This window comes from Balearica regulorum, chromosome 7 (assembly GCF_011004875.1).
Source record: "Balearica regulorum gibbericeps isolate bBalReg1 chromosome 7, bBalReg1.pri, whole genome shotgun sequence".
Lineage (NCBI taxonomy): Eukaryota > Metazoa > Chordata > Aves > Gruiformes > Gruidae > Balearica > Balearica regulorum.
In genome coordinates, this window is record NC_046190.1 from 23,403,849 (window position 1) to 23,419,354 (window position 15,506).

General features: G+C 42.4%; 1 protein-coding gene across 2 annotated transcripts; it reads left to right on the forward strand.

The window, feature by feature from the left end:
* The first annotated feature begins 1,490 nt into the window (after positions 1-1,490).
* Positions 1,491-11,441, forward strand: POFUT4 (protein O-fucosyltransferase 4). 2 transcript variants are annotated; one of them, XM_075758569.1, is made up of 3 exons: positions 1,491-2,302; positions 3,593-4,218; positions 6,178-6,333. In XM_075758569.1, the coding sequence occupies exons 1-3, from the start codon at positions 1,538-1,540 to the stop codon at positions 6,191-6,193; spliced, it is 1,407 nt and encodes a 468-aa protein (XP_075614684.1). In that variant the 5' UTR covers positions 1,491-1,537; the 3' UTR covers positions 6,194-6,333. The 2 variants fall into 2 exon arrangements, with proteins under 2 accessions (XP_075614684.1, XP_010302317.2); XM_010304015.2 differs by lacking the exon at positions 6,178-6,333 and adding an exon at positions 9,241-11,441 and having other exon boundaries at positions 1,493-2,302.
* The last annotated feature ends 4,065 nt before the right edge of the window (positions 11,442-15,506 follow it).

Here is a 15,506-nt window from a genome sequence, read left to right on the forward strand (position 1 = left end):
AAGGGCTGAAGTCTAGCTGGTGGATCCTTTACAATCCAATCTTCTACTGACCAAGTTCAGTCTTTGTTTTTTCCTTATTCACAGTGAACGGTGATAAGAAATTCATCAAGAGTCAACAGGCAAAAGGTGCTGTTTAATCTCGGTATTACTTTGCTTAGATTAATGTTTTTTAACTTTCTGCCCCTTCTGAACTTCCTTTTTGCAAGACTGCCATTTTCTCTAACAGCTTGGGTCAGATTGATTGGGAGTTTTTTGGTCTGCTTTAGAAAGTATTCCCCTTACTTTGTGACAATGTTAAAGACTTCTGCAGTCTTAATTTTTCAGACAAATAGAGCTTCTATTTCAGAGTTAAAGAGCAGGGAAGCTGAGTGTTTTGGGGGTTTTTGTTTGTGGGTTTTTTTGGGGGGTTGGGGGTTTTTTTGAGGGGAAGGTGCTAATTGCAAAAGTAAAGTTCAGAGTAAACTGGCAGTGTAACTTGACTGTAGCCTAGAACATTGATATTGTACAGTGTGCTGATAACCTTACACCAATCTGTATGAAAGCACAAGACAATCATTGCTAAATATCCATCAACACTTAGTTTGCTGTAGAATATTTTTGAGATTTGTCTCCTACAGATGTACATTATATCCAGAGTCTGCTACTGAACTGATATATTGTGATAATGATGGGTCTTGTGCATCTTGTACATTAATCGTGTGGAGTAAATTGTGCTTGTGGGCATTTTTGTGGCAGCACCCCTTCTGATGTTGTGGAAATTGCCTTGTAGAGCCCATGTCTGTTAGCATTCTGTCATGATGGCAGTGGAGGAGCTGGTGGGGATGCCATGGGGGTGGTAGTCTTTCTGCACTGACTGCATTGTGCTGCTGGATCATGCCTGTGCTATCTCAAGAGATAACTTTTCAAAGGAAAGCAAAAAGATTCCAAAGTTTTAACCTGTTCCTTAGATAGATAGAGAACATTTATTTGCTCATGTCCATACTGACTAATGTCCTGTATTATGAATTATCAGTTATAAGTATGGTGATTGGGATTAAGTTATCTCTTAAGGAATGAATTTGAAGCTTCCATGACTGAGTAGTAATTCTAGCATAGTTTTTTTATTTTTATAGCATAGCCCAAACTCACCACATTCCCATTTACAGAATATTTTAACACATGAGTTATTCGATGTTGGTACAGAAGGGCAGCTTAGAGGGAGCTTTAAACCTACTGCTAGATATTAAAACCCCACACCATTTCTGTTACGAAAAGCTGTTTTCTGTTCCCTCCCTTTATGGTCGGCAGCAGGAGCTAATCTCGGTGCAGGTGTCCAGCCGGCTGTGCCGCAGTGAAATACCACCCACTTCCATTCGTGTTGAGGATACAATTGCCGGGAGGGGGAGACAGGCGCTACCGCAGCCGCCTCTGCCCCGCTGCCGGGCCGCCCTCGGCCTTGCCTTGGCCGCACCGTTCTCTGGCGGAACACCGCCCGGGGGCGGGGCCCTTGCGGCTGCTTCCTGGGCCGGGCTGGGGGGGCTGGCCCAGGGCGGAGGGCATGGGTGGCGGCAGGCCCTGTCGCGGGCCGCGGCGGGGTCCCCCTTGCCTCCTGGTGACGCTGGCGGTGGCCTGGGGCGCGGCGGCCGCGCTGGCTGCGGAGGGGCCGGAGGCGGCGCCGGGCGGGCTGCCGGTGGAGGGGGAGGCCGGGCCGGTGGGCGCCGAGGAGCCGTGCGGGGCGGAGGGGTGGGCGCAGGATGCCGTCCCGCCGGGCGCGGCCTTCGTCGCCGCTGCGTCCTACCGCGGTCCTGGCAACAACGACACGCGGAGCAACAAGGCGCTGCCCATCCTGCTGTGGTGGAGCGGGAGCCTCTTCCCTCACTTCCCCGGCGACACGGAGCGGATCGACTGCCCGCGCGGCTCTTGCCTCGTCACCCGGAGCCGGCGGGTGGCCCGGCACCGCCGCACCAAGGCCCTCATCTTCTACGGCACCGACTTCAGGGCCTACGAGGCGCCGCTGCCCCGCCTGTCCCACCAGACCTGGGCGCTCTTCCACGAGGAGTCCCCCATGAACAACTACGTGCTCTCCCACCCGCCCGGCATCCAGCTCTTCAACTACACGGCCACCTTCCGCCGGGAGTCCGACTATCCCCTCACGCTGCAGTGGCTGCCCGGCGTGGGGTACCTGCGGGGCCCGGCAGTGCCCCTGGCCGAGAAGGACGCGTGGCGGCGGAAGGGCTATGCCCCGGTGCTGTACATGCAGTCCCACTGCGATGTCCCCTCGGACAGGGACCGCTACGTGCGGGAGCTCATGAAATACATCCAGGTAGGTGGGGTGCGCAGGGAAGCTGCAGCGTGCTGTTGCTGGGCCTGCCTGGCAGCCCCCCTCCACCTCTTTTTAATGGGGTTTGTTTGTCCTTGTTTTTAGCCCAGACATGAATCGTAACGGGATGCATGCCGACTACAAGCTGGACAGAAAAACTAGTTGTATTCCTTCCCAAAGCGTGGTCTAGACTACACCGCATGTCAGTAGGTAGGCCTGATGGTAGCTGTTAGTTGTGGAGTTGGCCTGACTCGGGATCAATCACAAGTTGGGCTAAGCTCAAATTAGCTTGGTCTTGTGGACCAAGTACTAGAAGTTGCTGAAATCTCTGGACCTTTAAGTTAGCATACAGAAAGGCTGCCCATTTACAAGCCTTGCTCCCATTTGAAAGTATAAGTATGCGATAAAAAGATAGGTTGCTGTGTTTTGAGAATCCGCTCCTTATCTGCGTTGTGGTAGGACCATGTTATTTCTATGGCTGTTTGTATTGCTGCGGTACAGCTGATGGAGAGTAGCTTCATAAGCTGAAATAATGTCGTTTCTTTCAAGCAGACAAAAGTTTAATGCTTTTTTTCCCTTAAAAATGCTGAAGGATAGTAATTAGTAAAAAAAAAAAGCATGCTTTTAGTCTTTATCTGAAACATCTCTTTCCTGGTAATTTCTGCTATTTTTATTGGTAGTGATTCGTTTGTTGTGCAAGTTCATCACGTACTCAATAGCGAAGCAAAAACAGATTAATTTTTTAAGTATGTGTATTGTCAAAGTGCGAAGCAAATTCCAGATCAAGTGTGTTGTCTTTCATTTTAGATGGTATTCTTTTAGCTCCTTGCATCAATTTTTCTGTCTAACAGATGGAAAATTTTTGCAAGCCTGCTGAGACTGGCAGGAACTGTGTAATAACTGTTTGGAAAAGTACTGGGTCTCTGTTAAGTAGAAAGATGGCTTTTAAAATAACATAGAGTTGAATGCCCTTCCTTATCTCTCAGTTTCTGATTTATCTGCTAATAAATACATTTTTGGGTGGCATCTTCCTTTCTCCGCACTCTCCCGCTCCACACCCCAATCTGTAGCGTAGTTTATGCTGCTTTTGAAACTGAGCATTTGGTTTCCTCTATAGCTGTTAGAACTGGGAGTCTAGGAATAGTCACAAGGGAAGGAACTTGGAGTCCAAGTGAAGCTAAACTAAGGTAGCTAGGAACTGATCTAAGTTAGGAATGCTGCAAGAACTACAAGCTCTGAAAACAGCTCCGGGCAAAAAAAATCACTTTGTAAAAATGCTGGTTGTTATTTTAGGTTGACTCCTATGGGAAATGCCTGCATAACCGTGACCTTCCCAGTGAGCGACTGAGAGACACTTCTACAGCCACTACAGAAGATTCTGAATTTATGACTTTTATCGCCAGGTACAAGTTTCACCTGGCCTTGGAGAATGCCATATGTGATGACTACATGACAGAGAAGCTGTGGCGTCCAATGCATTTGGGTGCTGTCCCAGTTTACCGAGGCTCCCCAGCTGTGCGAGACTGGATGCCAAACAACCTCTCCATCATTCTTATAGATGACTTTGAGAGTCCCCAAGAGCTGGCAAAGTATCTTGATTTCCTGGACAAGAATGGAGCGGAATATATGAAGTATCTAGAGTATAAAAACCTTGGTGGAATCAAAAACCAGTTCTTGCTAGAGAGCTTGGAGAGGCGGGAGTGGGGTGTGAACGACATGACTCTGCCCAATTACCTGAATGGCTTCGAGTGTTTCATCTGTGACAGGGAGAACACCCGGGTCAAAAAGGAGCAGGAACACAAAAAGTCTCATGGGAAAATTCCAGGTCCCAGACCTCGCATAGCTCAGTTCAAGCACATGGGATGTCCCATGCCAACCCCTGGGTATGGAAGTGTTGAAGACCTCTCTGGAGGAGACAGGTAATGTACCAATACCATGCTTTTTGAAGGAAAAAAAGCTTCAAATAATAGTAGCTGTAACTTTTAATAATGCTTTGTACTTGAAGGATCTCTCTAATCATAGAATGGTTTGGGTTGGAAGGGACTTCAAAGATCATCTAGTTCCAGCCACCCTGCCATGGGCAGGGACACCCTCCACCAGACAAGATTGCCCAAAGCCTCATCTGGAGTTACACTTTACATGATGTCTTGTGGGTGGTATTGTAGTTCTGCAATATTGTGTAACACTGCGGCTGAAAAAGAGACTTGGAGGGTGGTATTGGTTAGTGGTTGAATGAGGAACATGAGACACCCATAATATTCTGTTAAAATGCTCTGCGACCTTGGGCAATGTGGTTATCCTTTGCTTATCTTAGCCTATGGGGTTTTTTGTTTGTTTCTTTGTTTGTTTGTAGGAGGGATGTTTTTCAGTACAGCGACGATAATGGTTGGACTTGATGATCTTTAAAGGTCTTTTCCAACCTAAATGATTGTATGATTCCATGATTCTAAAGCACTTGGTAGCCCTTGGGTGAAGGAAGCTCTATACCTCCTGACAAAGTACTGCGTTAAGAATGGGGTTGCCACTGTTCAGTGCAGGTCTGGTTAACTCCTGTTGATTTCAGAGCAGATGTCAGGCTCACCCAGAATACTTTACAAGAATTTTTTTGTTTTGTGTGACAAAATTCTGTCTTGTATTGAAGGATGCTATCCTGTTTATTTAGGAGAGGGACAATGCAGGGCAGAGAATAGGTTGAGTAGTTTCTTGCCCCCTTTTTGCACAGGGATTGCTAGTGTTGGTGGAAACTCCCAGGCCTATAGCTAGCCATCTCTTGTGCAAGCTGCCCTAAGTCTGTCAGCAGGGAACTAACGACACCAACCCTCAGGCAACAACTTTGGACAGGCAGAATAGAGTTTTGTTTGCATAGCCTCCTTAGTCCTTAGCATTTATACATGCGTTGGTACAAAACAAGTCAGTGCTTGGGTTCCCAAACCTTGAGTTTTGCCATTGACGGTGTTTGAAGTTGCAGTTCTTAGAGTTCATAAACTATGTGTGCACTTTTTATAGTGTGTATTACTAGTGCAACATGTTTGGATCCCCCAGGTTTGCAATTTTGCTTTGTGTTACCTGCAACAATTTTTGTACTTTTTAGGCAATTACTTAAATGCATGCAATTCACTTTCTATAAGCCATTGGACAGCCATTGTAAAGATGAACCCTCAGCCATAGCAGATCTTGCCTGTGTTCATAGCTGTCTTGTCACGAAGATTTCAATCTTCTGATGTCAGTTCCACTGTAGTATCAAATTAATGAATTTTTGAAAATACTGGGAAGATCTCATGCACTGTCCAGGAGGAAGTTGTCAATATACTCTCTCCCAGTTTATATCAGTTCACAGCTTTGTTAATAGTTTCCTCGACTAAGGAATTGAACACTTACGAGTGTTAAAATGTTAGAAGAAACAGTGCATTGAAAATGCAGAATCCATCGTTTCAAGTACTGTAACTCAGAACTAAATTCCATGTGGGTATGAAGCTCTAAAAGAGTTAGGTTATCCATCCACAAAAAAGCATGAGGAATTTTGTAACTGTGGGGAACTACTTCTTCCTATGTTTCGATGCTTTAAAAAATAACTAAGTGAAATTAAAAAAGGAAAATAAGCCTGAGGTCATTCAGGTTCCTTAGGAAATGCCTATTTCACAAAACTTGCATGTTGTCATTAAAAAGCATTTTTCACAGTACAAGTAATTCTCAAATTGACTAATTGAAAAGTTATGCTTGTAAGTAAAAGGGGACCATAATCCTTTGTTTTCTGTTGGTTGATTGATTTATTGGAGCTTTTTTGTAGTAATCTCTTTTCTCAGTCTCAGTAGCAAAATGTGCTTTTCCTTGTAGCACGCTCTGCAGCATCCTACTCTATGTTCTCTACTTTCTCATAGATTTTCTTTTGCTTGAGCAGCAGATGGCAGTAGAGAAATACCTTCAAAGGTGCAGCATGGGTGCCTATGCCACTTACTTGCAAGCCGAGGTACTCCATCATTCTGTGCAGTGGTCATCAGCAAGGAGTTTTGAACAGTTAGTCCATAATCCCAGCTACAGTTGCACCCACAGAAGTTTTCATGTCTAATTGAACCGTAGTGTGTTATTCTTCCCCTGTATAGACATGAGACGTGTCTGGAAAAATTATACCAGGGAAGCTTTTACATTGTCTGCTATCTACTTTAGGAAGTTACGTATCTATACCTTCCGAGGCATGATCAAGGGGATGTCCGGTGAAATACAGTGGTTTCTATCTCATAAGCATCTGAGCTTTCACCGTTTTTATCTCCAACATGGAACATGATTACTTAGAATTGTAAATGATGTGACAGTAACATAAAATTGCCACTAAAGTATTAGCTAAACATGCTCACATTTTGTCAGAGTTTGACAGTAATATTATGTCAACAGTACGATCAATGTAGATGAGTGTATTTTGTTACTTTAGAAAACATTCTAGTGGAAAAACAGTGCAGACCTAGTGGGGTTACAAATGATAGAATATATGCAACAAACAAGGTCTGACTATAAACATGGTGATTTTGGGTTCTGGAGGCTTCTGGAACTCAGAGAACAACAAAAGCAATCAGAGTTTATATATTTTTAGAGCAAGTGCTCAATTACAGTATGGTTACCCTGTGGATCTGCATGCTATGTAACCCTTATTCCCAGATATAATTTTTTAAGGTTGATGAATATGCTGAATTGACAGAACTGTTGCATCAGAATCTCTCTCTGTGTAGGTACCTGTAGTTGGAGCACGTTATTGTATCTTCACCTTGCTGTCCTTTAGCTCTAAGTGTGAAGCCATAGTTCCTAAATCCTTATGCTTGCAGCCTCATTTGTATTTGAACTTCTGAGCTTCACACCCAAGTGAGCTTGAGAAGAAAGGCTGTAGAACAACCATTTGTATGTGTTAGGTTATGGGTCAGTCACTACAATCTATTGAATTCTTGACTGCTTTGTACAGAAAATAGTGAGTTACAGTGCTACTGATGATTAGAATATCTGTTTAGTAGGAACTGGAATCTCCAATTATTCTTGGACTCTCACCTTTTTGGTTTGTTTCATTGATAAGGATTCATTTTCCAAAAGCGGAGCGTTTGAGAGGATAACTGTAAGAAGACTATGTGATAATACCTTTCCAGTTACCTAAACAGTTTTCATCTGTGGTAGCATGAGAAGAGAGAAGCCAGTGTGCCTTTAATAAAGGAGTATTTTGAAACTGTGGTTTTGCTGGTTCCTTTTTATGTCGATGTCACAGTTTATATGTGCAAGATGAAGACCAGCTTAAAATTGTATCAGATTTGCCACATGTAGACTGTAAGGTGTCTCTTGCAGTAGAATCCAATAATCAGTCAGGATACGTTTCAGGTGTATGTAGTTGGTAGTTTCTGGATATTTGTACAGTTCTGTTCATCCTGGGGTACTGATTTTTTCCAAGTTACAGAATCAGAGTGAAATTATTTTCTTGAAAACCAGTAACAGCAATGTAAAAAGAAAAATACCAAAGTGGTCTTATTTAGTGTTTTTGACTAAAGTCGTGGATTCTTCAGTGTTGTTCCCATAGAGTTCAGCTGGAAAACACTTTCTTTTTTCTGTTACCTATTGCTACTTAGTCTTGTGTCTAGTACTTAATGCAAGTATACTCATTTTCTTAATGTGTGCCCTTATTCAGTGCTGTAAAAAACAAGTAACTCATGTTGGCTGTCCTTAAACGAAGGTTAATGAATTTACGTTGTAAGCAAAGTGATCTCACAGTATGTCCAAGTGCTACATTTTACAAAGGAACCTTTCGGCAGACTTTTTTTTTAATGCAAAAGTAAGCGTCTGTCTATGATCCTTCACATTGTAATGTATGTGAAAAGGTTTGTTTTGCAGTCTCTGTTGGTATATGCTGCAGAAATGTCCCACCATAGATGATGCTGTTGACCACAGAAAACTAATTCCCATGGCATACAAGTTGTATGCTGCTCTACAAAGAAAGCGACTGTGACATGATGTGTGTTTCTTTTGGTCTTCCTGGAGTAGTGGGTGAGATCTGCTTCTGAGCAGTGCAGCCATGCTTGCTTTAGTATATGGTGTATAAGAGTGAACATGGAAGGCACTGTACTTATTTCTGTGATTGGGATGGAGAAGAAGCAAAAAGCTGTGTATGTAAGTTAACAAGTATTGAGTAACTCCATATGAACAGATTAAAAGGAGCGTCATGTTTGGTCCTTTTTTGCAAAATTTGTGATGGGCTTATGTGGCTGGGTAGCATATATAATGGAGACAACGTAAATAAATTATTGCCATACCTTGATATAGCACAAATGAGAGAAGCAGTCCACATGGTCATGAATGGGAAGGGAATTGCTGAAAATAGCAGTGATATAGTCTGTGCTATGAAAAGTTTGAGAATGTATACATTGAAAAAGAGAAAGTGTATACTCGACCCTGTAGTCTGGAGATAAAGAATAGAGTCAGGGTTGAGGTACATAATGATTTTTTTCTCTTTGCCATGTATAACCTGAGTTTGTAATGAGTAGCTGTCATTCTGTAATTGTTAAATGGTTTATCTGAAGAGAAAAAAAAAAGATTCTTAGGCTGTTACTTGCATACTGGCCATGGAAGGCTACTCTCAAAATCAGATAAGAACTCGTGCCAGATTTTATTTTAATAGAAGTTTTTATTCTCTACAATTAATAATTTAGTCTCTTTGGTTAACACTACAATCACATGCTGATGCTTCTAGAATGTTGTAAAGCTAATAGTGATCTTATATTTTCTGTAGGGAATTTTCATAGCAAATTTCTTTAAATGACTTGGAGCACAATGGCAAAGTAACAGCGTACTTTTTCATGACCGTCTCTGGGCCTGTTTTCCTCTTAGGTGAAAGAAAAAAATGGTTTCAGTGCTATTACAGCTGCAGATTCATTTGGTTTTTTAATGGTTTATGGTGGTCTCTCTTTTTGTTTCAGTTGGAAAGAGATGTGGCTGCAGGATTATTGGCAAAGCCTTGATCAGGGTGAGGCCCTCACTGCTATGATTCATCGCAATGAGTCGCATCAGGGAAGATTTTGGGACTATATGCATGAGATTTTTCTCAAGAGGACGAGGCAACACTGACCCATCTTTGTAACAGCTTGATTTGAAAATTGCATTGAAAGTTGAGACTGCGAATTCTTACCTCACTCCAAATGTTTGCCTTGAAATAGAAGAAAAACTCTCATGGAGACTATTTTTTTTTCTGGTGTGTGAAGTGAGTAAGTTCCTGCTATGATTGGATTTCAGCAGTGGAGATCTTAGCAACTGCTTTGATTTGAATTTCAGTTCTGTGGTGTGAAGCCACTCCTGACTTGCAGGTGTCAACATGTGAGACAAAAGAGGAATTTACTCTCCTTTTGCATTTGGTACAGTTTCCTTGTGGCTTACATGACTTCAGAGGAACACCTCTTCAGACTCTTACTCAAATACCCTAAGTTATTTCAGGGATTTTTTTTAATCTCCAAAATACTAATCATTTTTTATAAGTATTTTATCAGTCACTTATTCCCTTCATTAAGGTATACTTTTAGCTGCTATTAACAAATAGCTTTTCCAGTGAAGGAATTACAAAAGACAAATGCCTGTGGAGAGCAACTGTGCCTTATGAAATTGCAGCAATAAAGTCTCTTCTTCTCCCCAAGTAAGCATGCCTCAAATACTCTTACTTTTCAGTGTAACTGAATAGCTACGGGCAGGTCACTTACTCTCTGCCTAATTGTCCTCTTTGCTAACTTACCAGCTGATACGTACAATGGGATGAGAGACTAAATTTAGTTCACAACTTTCAACAAAGTATTTCACACCAGAAAGTGTATTACCTGATATTGTGCAGAACTAGAGTAAAATTAGTATGCTTTGTTTCTTTTAAATTTCCATCAAATCCGAAATCCCAGCTGTAATCTTGACTTTTTATCTCCTTAGTGCTCACAATTCAGAGGCCTTTGACTTGTTCTTTTTGAATATCTGCACCTTTCTGCAAAGACAAACACATTTTAACGATGTTGCCTTTCCAGTGGTCTCTTCAATTTGGATAAAAACCTTGCAGTCTTTCTGTGCTGAAGTGGAGGATCAGAATCAGGTGCACTGGGATGGTTTTGTATCTCTACCAAATCTTAACACAGTATGATCCTGGCCTGTGACTGGAGTTCCTAAGACTAAGTGATGACATGTGGACAGATCTTCTTTGTCATGTGGTCTGTATCTCTTACAGATACAAATAAAATCCACTGTCCCCTGCCATGTTGGGTACCTTTCTGAAATAATCGATCTTGCACTGGAGGGAAATTAATTCACTTAGTGTCGCAGCTTTAAAAGCAGAGGTAAATATGGCCACACTGCAGTGATGTCTCTAATGGTGTAATGGTATTTTATTTCTCTGTTTCTCCTCCCTCTTCAGAAGTAACTACTGACTAAATAGCCAATTTATCTGTGCGCAAGACAGAATGTTGGTAATGAAAGTCTGGAGTCTGTGGGGTAATTTCATTTTGTAAGGCAGTTCATGCATTGCTAGGGCAAGTCTGAAGCCTCTTAGTAAAAGTTAGAAACAGGAGCGAATCTACATTCTGTCCCTAATTAAGTCACTATCTGTCACTTAGCTGTGGATGGATCACTTAATCTCATTTTTCTCAAATTCCCATTCATAATGTTATAGGTATGATATTATAGGTATAATATTAGTATAGGTAATGATAGGCATCTCAGTGTTTGCCTCTCAGGTGATACAACAATACTGCAGTGTTAAAATCAGGGCACCTTGACAGAGGATACTTCAGACCCATAACTATTGCTGGATTCTTGTAAATATAGAAAATGCATACACTGTGCAGTGATCTCACCTGATTTTTTTTAAAAGTGCTTTTTTGCGACTGTTCTGTAATAATAGTAACAAGTGGTTCTTCAGCTAAAATGCATTCATCAGTTTACCATTCCTTTTTCCATTTACTCAGGAGACATGAATACCTAATAGAATATATCTGAATTAATTGTTAAAGTAGATTATTAAAATCAGATTAAGATTACAGATATGTGTATTCAGGATTGAAGTGGCCACAATGTGCTTGCGAAGTAAATTAAGATAAAACAAATTAAGGCTGCTTTAGTTCTGAATATCAACTTCTACTGAACAGTTTAATGATATTTAAATAAATCATTTTAATTAATACCTTCAGTTACTTCAGATTCTCTTCATTCATGTTTCTGTTTAGAAAATCATTCAGTCTTCTTTGACTGTGTGGTTCTCTTAATTAGCTATATCTCAAGCCCCTTTCTTACTCAAGTGTTTGGTGGGATGGTCAGGAGGAGAAATTCTCATTTTGCTTTTTGTACTAAACATAAAAAATAAGAACCAGGTGGTAGCACATTCTGCTTTTGCCATTTTATCGTGTAATTTAAGTAATTTTCTAGAAATGTGGCATTTATAATCAAGTCCAGGTATTTGTTATAAGTTATCTGCTGTTGCCAAAATAAGACATGCTACAGTTAATGTATTGTCCTTGCAGGAATAACAGGAGGAAGTACCAATGTAAGCTTGTGTTTCATAGCACCTGCTTAGGTCTTGATTAGCAATGTCCTAAAGCCTCACTTTGCCTTCCTGCTCAGGAAAATGAGCGTGTTTGTCAACTAACAACAGAGTTGTAGCTAGCAAACCAGATAAAAACTTATTCCTTGGGACCCTGATTCATTATTTGCTAGTTCACAACCAAGTATTTCTTCACCACTATTTATTATCTGCAATCAGTATATTACAGTCACCAGTCAACAAGGTTTTTTGTTAGTCCTACAGGGCTTTGGTTTGGTTTGGGGTTTTTTTTTGCTATACATATGTACTACAAAAGGCTGTTGCTTTGAGCTTCATGACTGTTGCCAAGCATGAGTATTTCTGATGGCTATATCCATTCTTAGAACAGGTATGAAAGTAGCACAGATATGAAAGTAACTTTACACAGATATTCTGTGGGTTTTGTCTGAGTTTTTCAAAAGTACAGCTTTTGGTTTGTAGTTAAGTTCAATAGCTTTCGCTTCTGAGTTCTTAGTCTCTTCCTAGGTTTAACTGTTTTTTACAGTCTTACAGGTGGTGAGCTTCTCAAAAGGTAATGAGTACCAGGTACCACTCTTCGCAGCCATGATGCTTACCCAAGCTTAGTGTTTCTCTTGTATCTGCAGAGTTTTTTCTGTAGTAATAGATCATACTAGCTTTATCGTCTCTTGTATGTCACAGTATGTCCATGATTTATAAACAATGTGTCTGTTGCCTATAGTAATATACTAAATGTGTTTCACTTATTGTAAATGGTGCACAAAACTTAAAGGCTGGAATATTTCTTCCAGTGCGTAGTGTGAGTAACTTGTATAGCTGTCAGGCAAACTCCTCAGGGGCAGGAGAGGCTGGAATCCTCCCTAGCTGGCTAAAGAGTTGTGGTCACGGTTCTGTTCTAGGCTGCTGACTGACCTTCACAACACCCACTTCTCAGCACAGCAAGGACTGCAAAGTGTTGAATAAAGGTGGTTCTCCCACCAGGGCTTTGCTTTCATCTCTCTCCTGTTATTTGGAGGAGGCAGGATGAGAAGCTGGGTCTCATAACCTTGAAGAGTTTGTGATTAATTTACGTAATAATGCATTTGAAAGGATTGCTATATAATGTCCAAAGACTACTGCCAGTCTTAGCCAAAGTGATTTCAATTTACGATCCTAGCTGTCTTTTTAGTAATGCAAATACGTGAATGCAGACAAGGAGGAAGGTCACTGCAGTAACTATTAATATTTTGGAAAAAGGTTTCTGATTTTTGTTCTTGACTGCTAACTGGATTTCTCACTTCACTGCTTTAAATGCAAACCAGGTAGACAGTGGCTGAATGTCATTGCTCCTGTTGTGACTACTGGAAAGCTTATATGATACTCAGAATCAACGGTGTATCCAGCATCTTTCTTAATCAAGTTCTTACAGTGCAGGTGCCCATATTCATAAAAACATGCAACTGAGACTAATCATGAATTTTAGCAAAGATATCCAATATTGAGGATGATAAAGAGATTACCTCTGTACACCATTCGGCAGGCTTCTACTAACGAGGGTGTGGTGGGTTGACCCTGGCTGAGGGCCAGGTGCCCACCAGAGCTGCTCTATCACTCCCCTCTTTCATTAGACAGGGGAGAAAAAGTACAATGAAAAAAAAACTTACGGGTCGAGATAAGGACAGGGAGAGATCATTCTCTAATTATCATCGCGAGCAAAACAGACCGAACTTAGAGAGGGAATTCATCTTATTTATTACTAAGCAAAACAGAGTAGAGGAATGAGAAATAAAACCAAATCTTAAAAACACCTCCCCCCACCCCTCCCATCTTCCCGGGCTCAACTTCACTCCCGGCTTCAACCTCCGCCCCCCCCAGCGGCACAGGGGGATGGGGAGTGGGGGTTACAGTCAGTTCCTCACGCGGTGTTTCTGCCGCTTCTTCATCCTCAGGGGGAGGACTCATTGTTCCCCTGCTCCAGCGTGGGGTCCCTCTCATGGGAGACAGTCCTTCACGACCTTCTCCAACGTGAGTCTCCTCCACGGGGTGCAGACCTTCAGGAGCAAACTGCTCCAGCGTGGGTCCCCCACGGGGTCACAAGTCCTGTCAGCAAACCTGCTCTGGCGTGGGCTCCTCTCTCCACAGATCCACAGGTCCTGGCAGGAGCTTGCTCCAGCGCGGGCTTCCCACGGGGTCACAGCCTCCTTCAGGTGTCTCCACCTGCTCTGGCATGGGGTCCTCCACGGGCTGCAGGTGGAATCGCTACACCCCCTCATCCTCCCTCCATGGGCTGCAGGGGGACAGACCTGCTTCACCATGGTCTTCACCACGGGCTGCAGGGGGGGATGTCTGCTTCGGTGCCTGGAGCACCTCCTCCCCCTCCTTCTGCACTGACCTTGGTGTCTGCAGATGTTCTTACATCTTCTCACTCCTCTCTCTGGCTGCAAAAGCTCTCTCTAACTGTTTTTTGTCTTTCTTAAATATGTTATCACAGAGGCGCTGATTGGCTTGGCCTTGGCCAGCAGCGGGTCCGTCTTGGAGCCGGCTGGCATTGGGTCTATCAGACACAGGGGAAGCTTCTAGCAGCTTCTCACAGAAGCCACCCCTGTAGCCCCCCCGCTACCAAAACCTTGCCACGCAAAACCAACACAGAGGGTGAGTCACTTCACTGCTTGTCATGCATTTTGCCTGTTTACTGTGTTACTAGAGGGAGGATTTCAAAGCCATCAGGATAGCTTTATTCACTATCATTAGTGTTCTAAAAATAGGTATCTCCTCATTACTGCTCATATGAAACACTAGTAGATTCTATTGATACTGTGTCTCAGAATTGACTTGACAAGTTAGGATAAGTTTATGCCCTCTGAAAGGTGAGAGAGGAGAAACAAATGTCTGCCAGAAGGTTAAAACTCTAGCAATCCATTCATTACATTGGACAAGCTAAAGTTCTCATTCTCCTGCCAAATCAGTGATACCAGGTGTTTTTTCAGGAAGAAGCTGAGTATTTTGTATACTGAACCTAGTAGTCTGTTTTCTGTCCTTTACCGAGGACTGCAATTTCTAGGAAGCAGATAAATTCACTCAAGAATATTGACTTGATACCTAACATTGGTAACTTCCAGAACTGAAAAAGAATCACCTTTTTTTATTTCTGTCACTGTAGTAATTTTCAAATGAAGGATCTCTGTGTCCTCTGTGATGGTAAGTAGAACGAGAGCCAAGCAACAGTGGGTGTGTATGTTTGGAGGGAAAGGAGAATGAGATTCTTTCCCTGCAAAGTGCAGCAGCTGGAGAATCACAGCAGAAATGCCCCTCTTGCACCTTGGCAGAGGGTAGTTTTAACTGACGTGGAAGAGCAAATAACTCCTAAAGGACTGGGAACAGGATAAATTGAATTGAAACACTGTCATCGGGGACATCACTGTTTAAACAGGCTTTGCTATGTTAGACAAGCAGCCATCTGCCTCCTGTACCATCCTTGCATGAGCACTCTTCAGCCATTGTCCCGAGAGAGCCACTCCCTTAATGATTAGCTGTCATCCGTTTGGTTGGATTTAATTAAGATTGTTGATGGATCTCCAGGCACCTTCTGAGAAGTTGTATTAATCGGAAACATACAGGGTGGCAGGTTCCTTCATTCTGCCCAGAGACCTCTACTGACAGGTTGAAATTAATCAGAAACAAAAT

Excerpts from the sequence above, each read along its gene's own strand:
- POFUT4 (XM_010304015.2), top strand. The coding sequence starts at position 1,538 with ATGGGTGGCGGCAGGCCCTGTCGCGGGCCGCGGCGGGGTCCCCCTTGC. Across the intron at positions 2,303-3,592 it reads AGCTCATGAAATACATCCAG|GTTGACTCCTATGGGAAATG; the intron begins GTAGGTGGGGTG and ends TTGTTATTTTAG. Across the intron at positions 4,219-9,240 it reads GACCTCTCTGGAGGAGACAG|TTGGAAAGAGATGTGGCTGC; the intron begins GTAATGTACCAA and ends TTTTTGTTTCAG.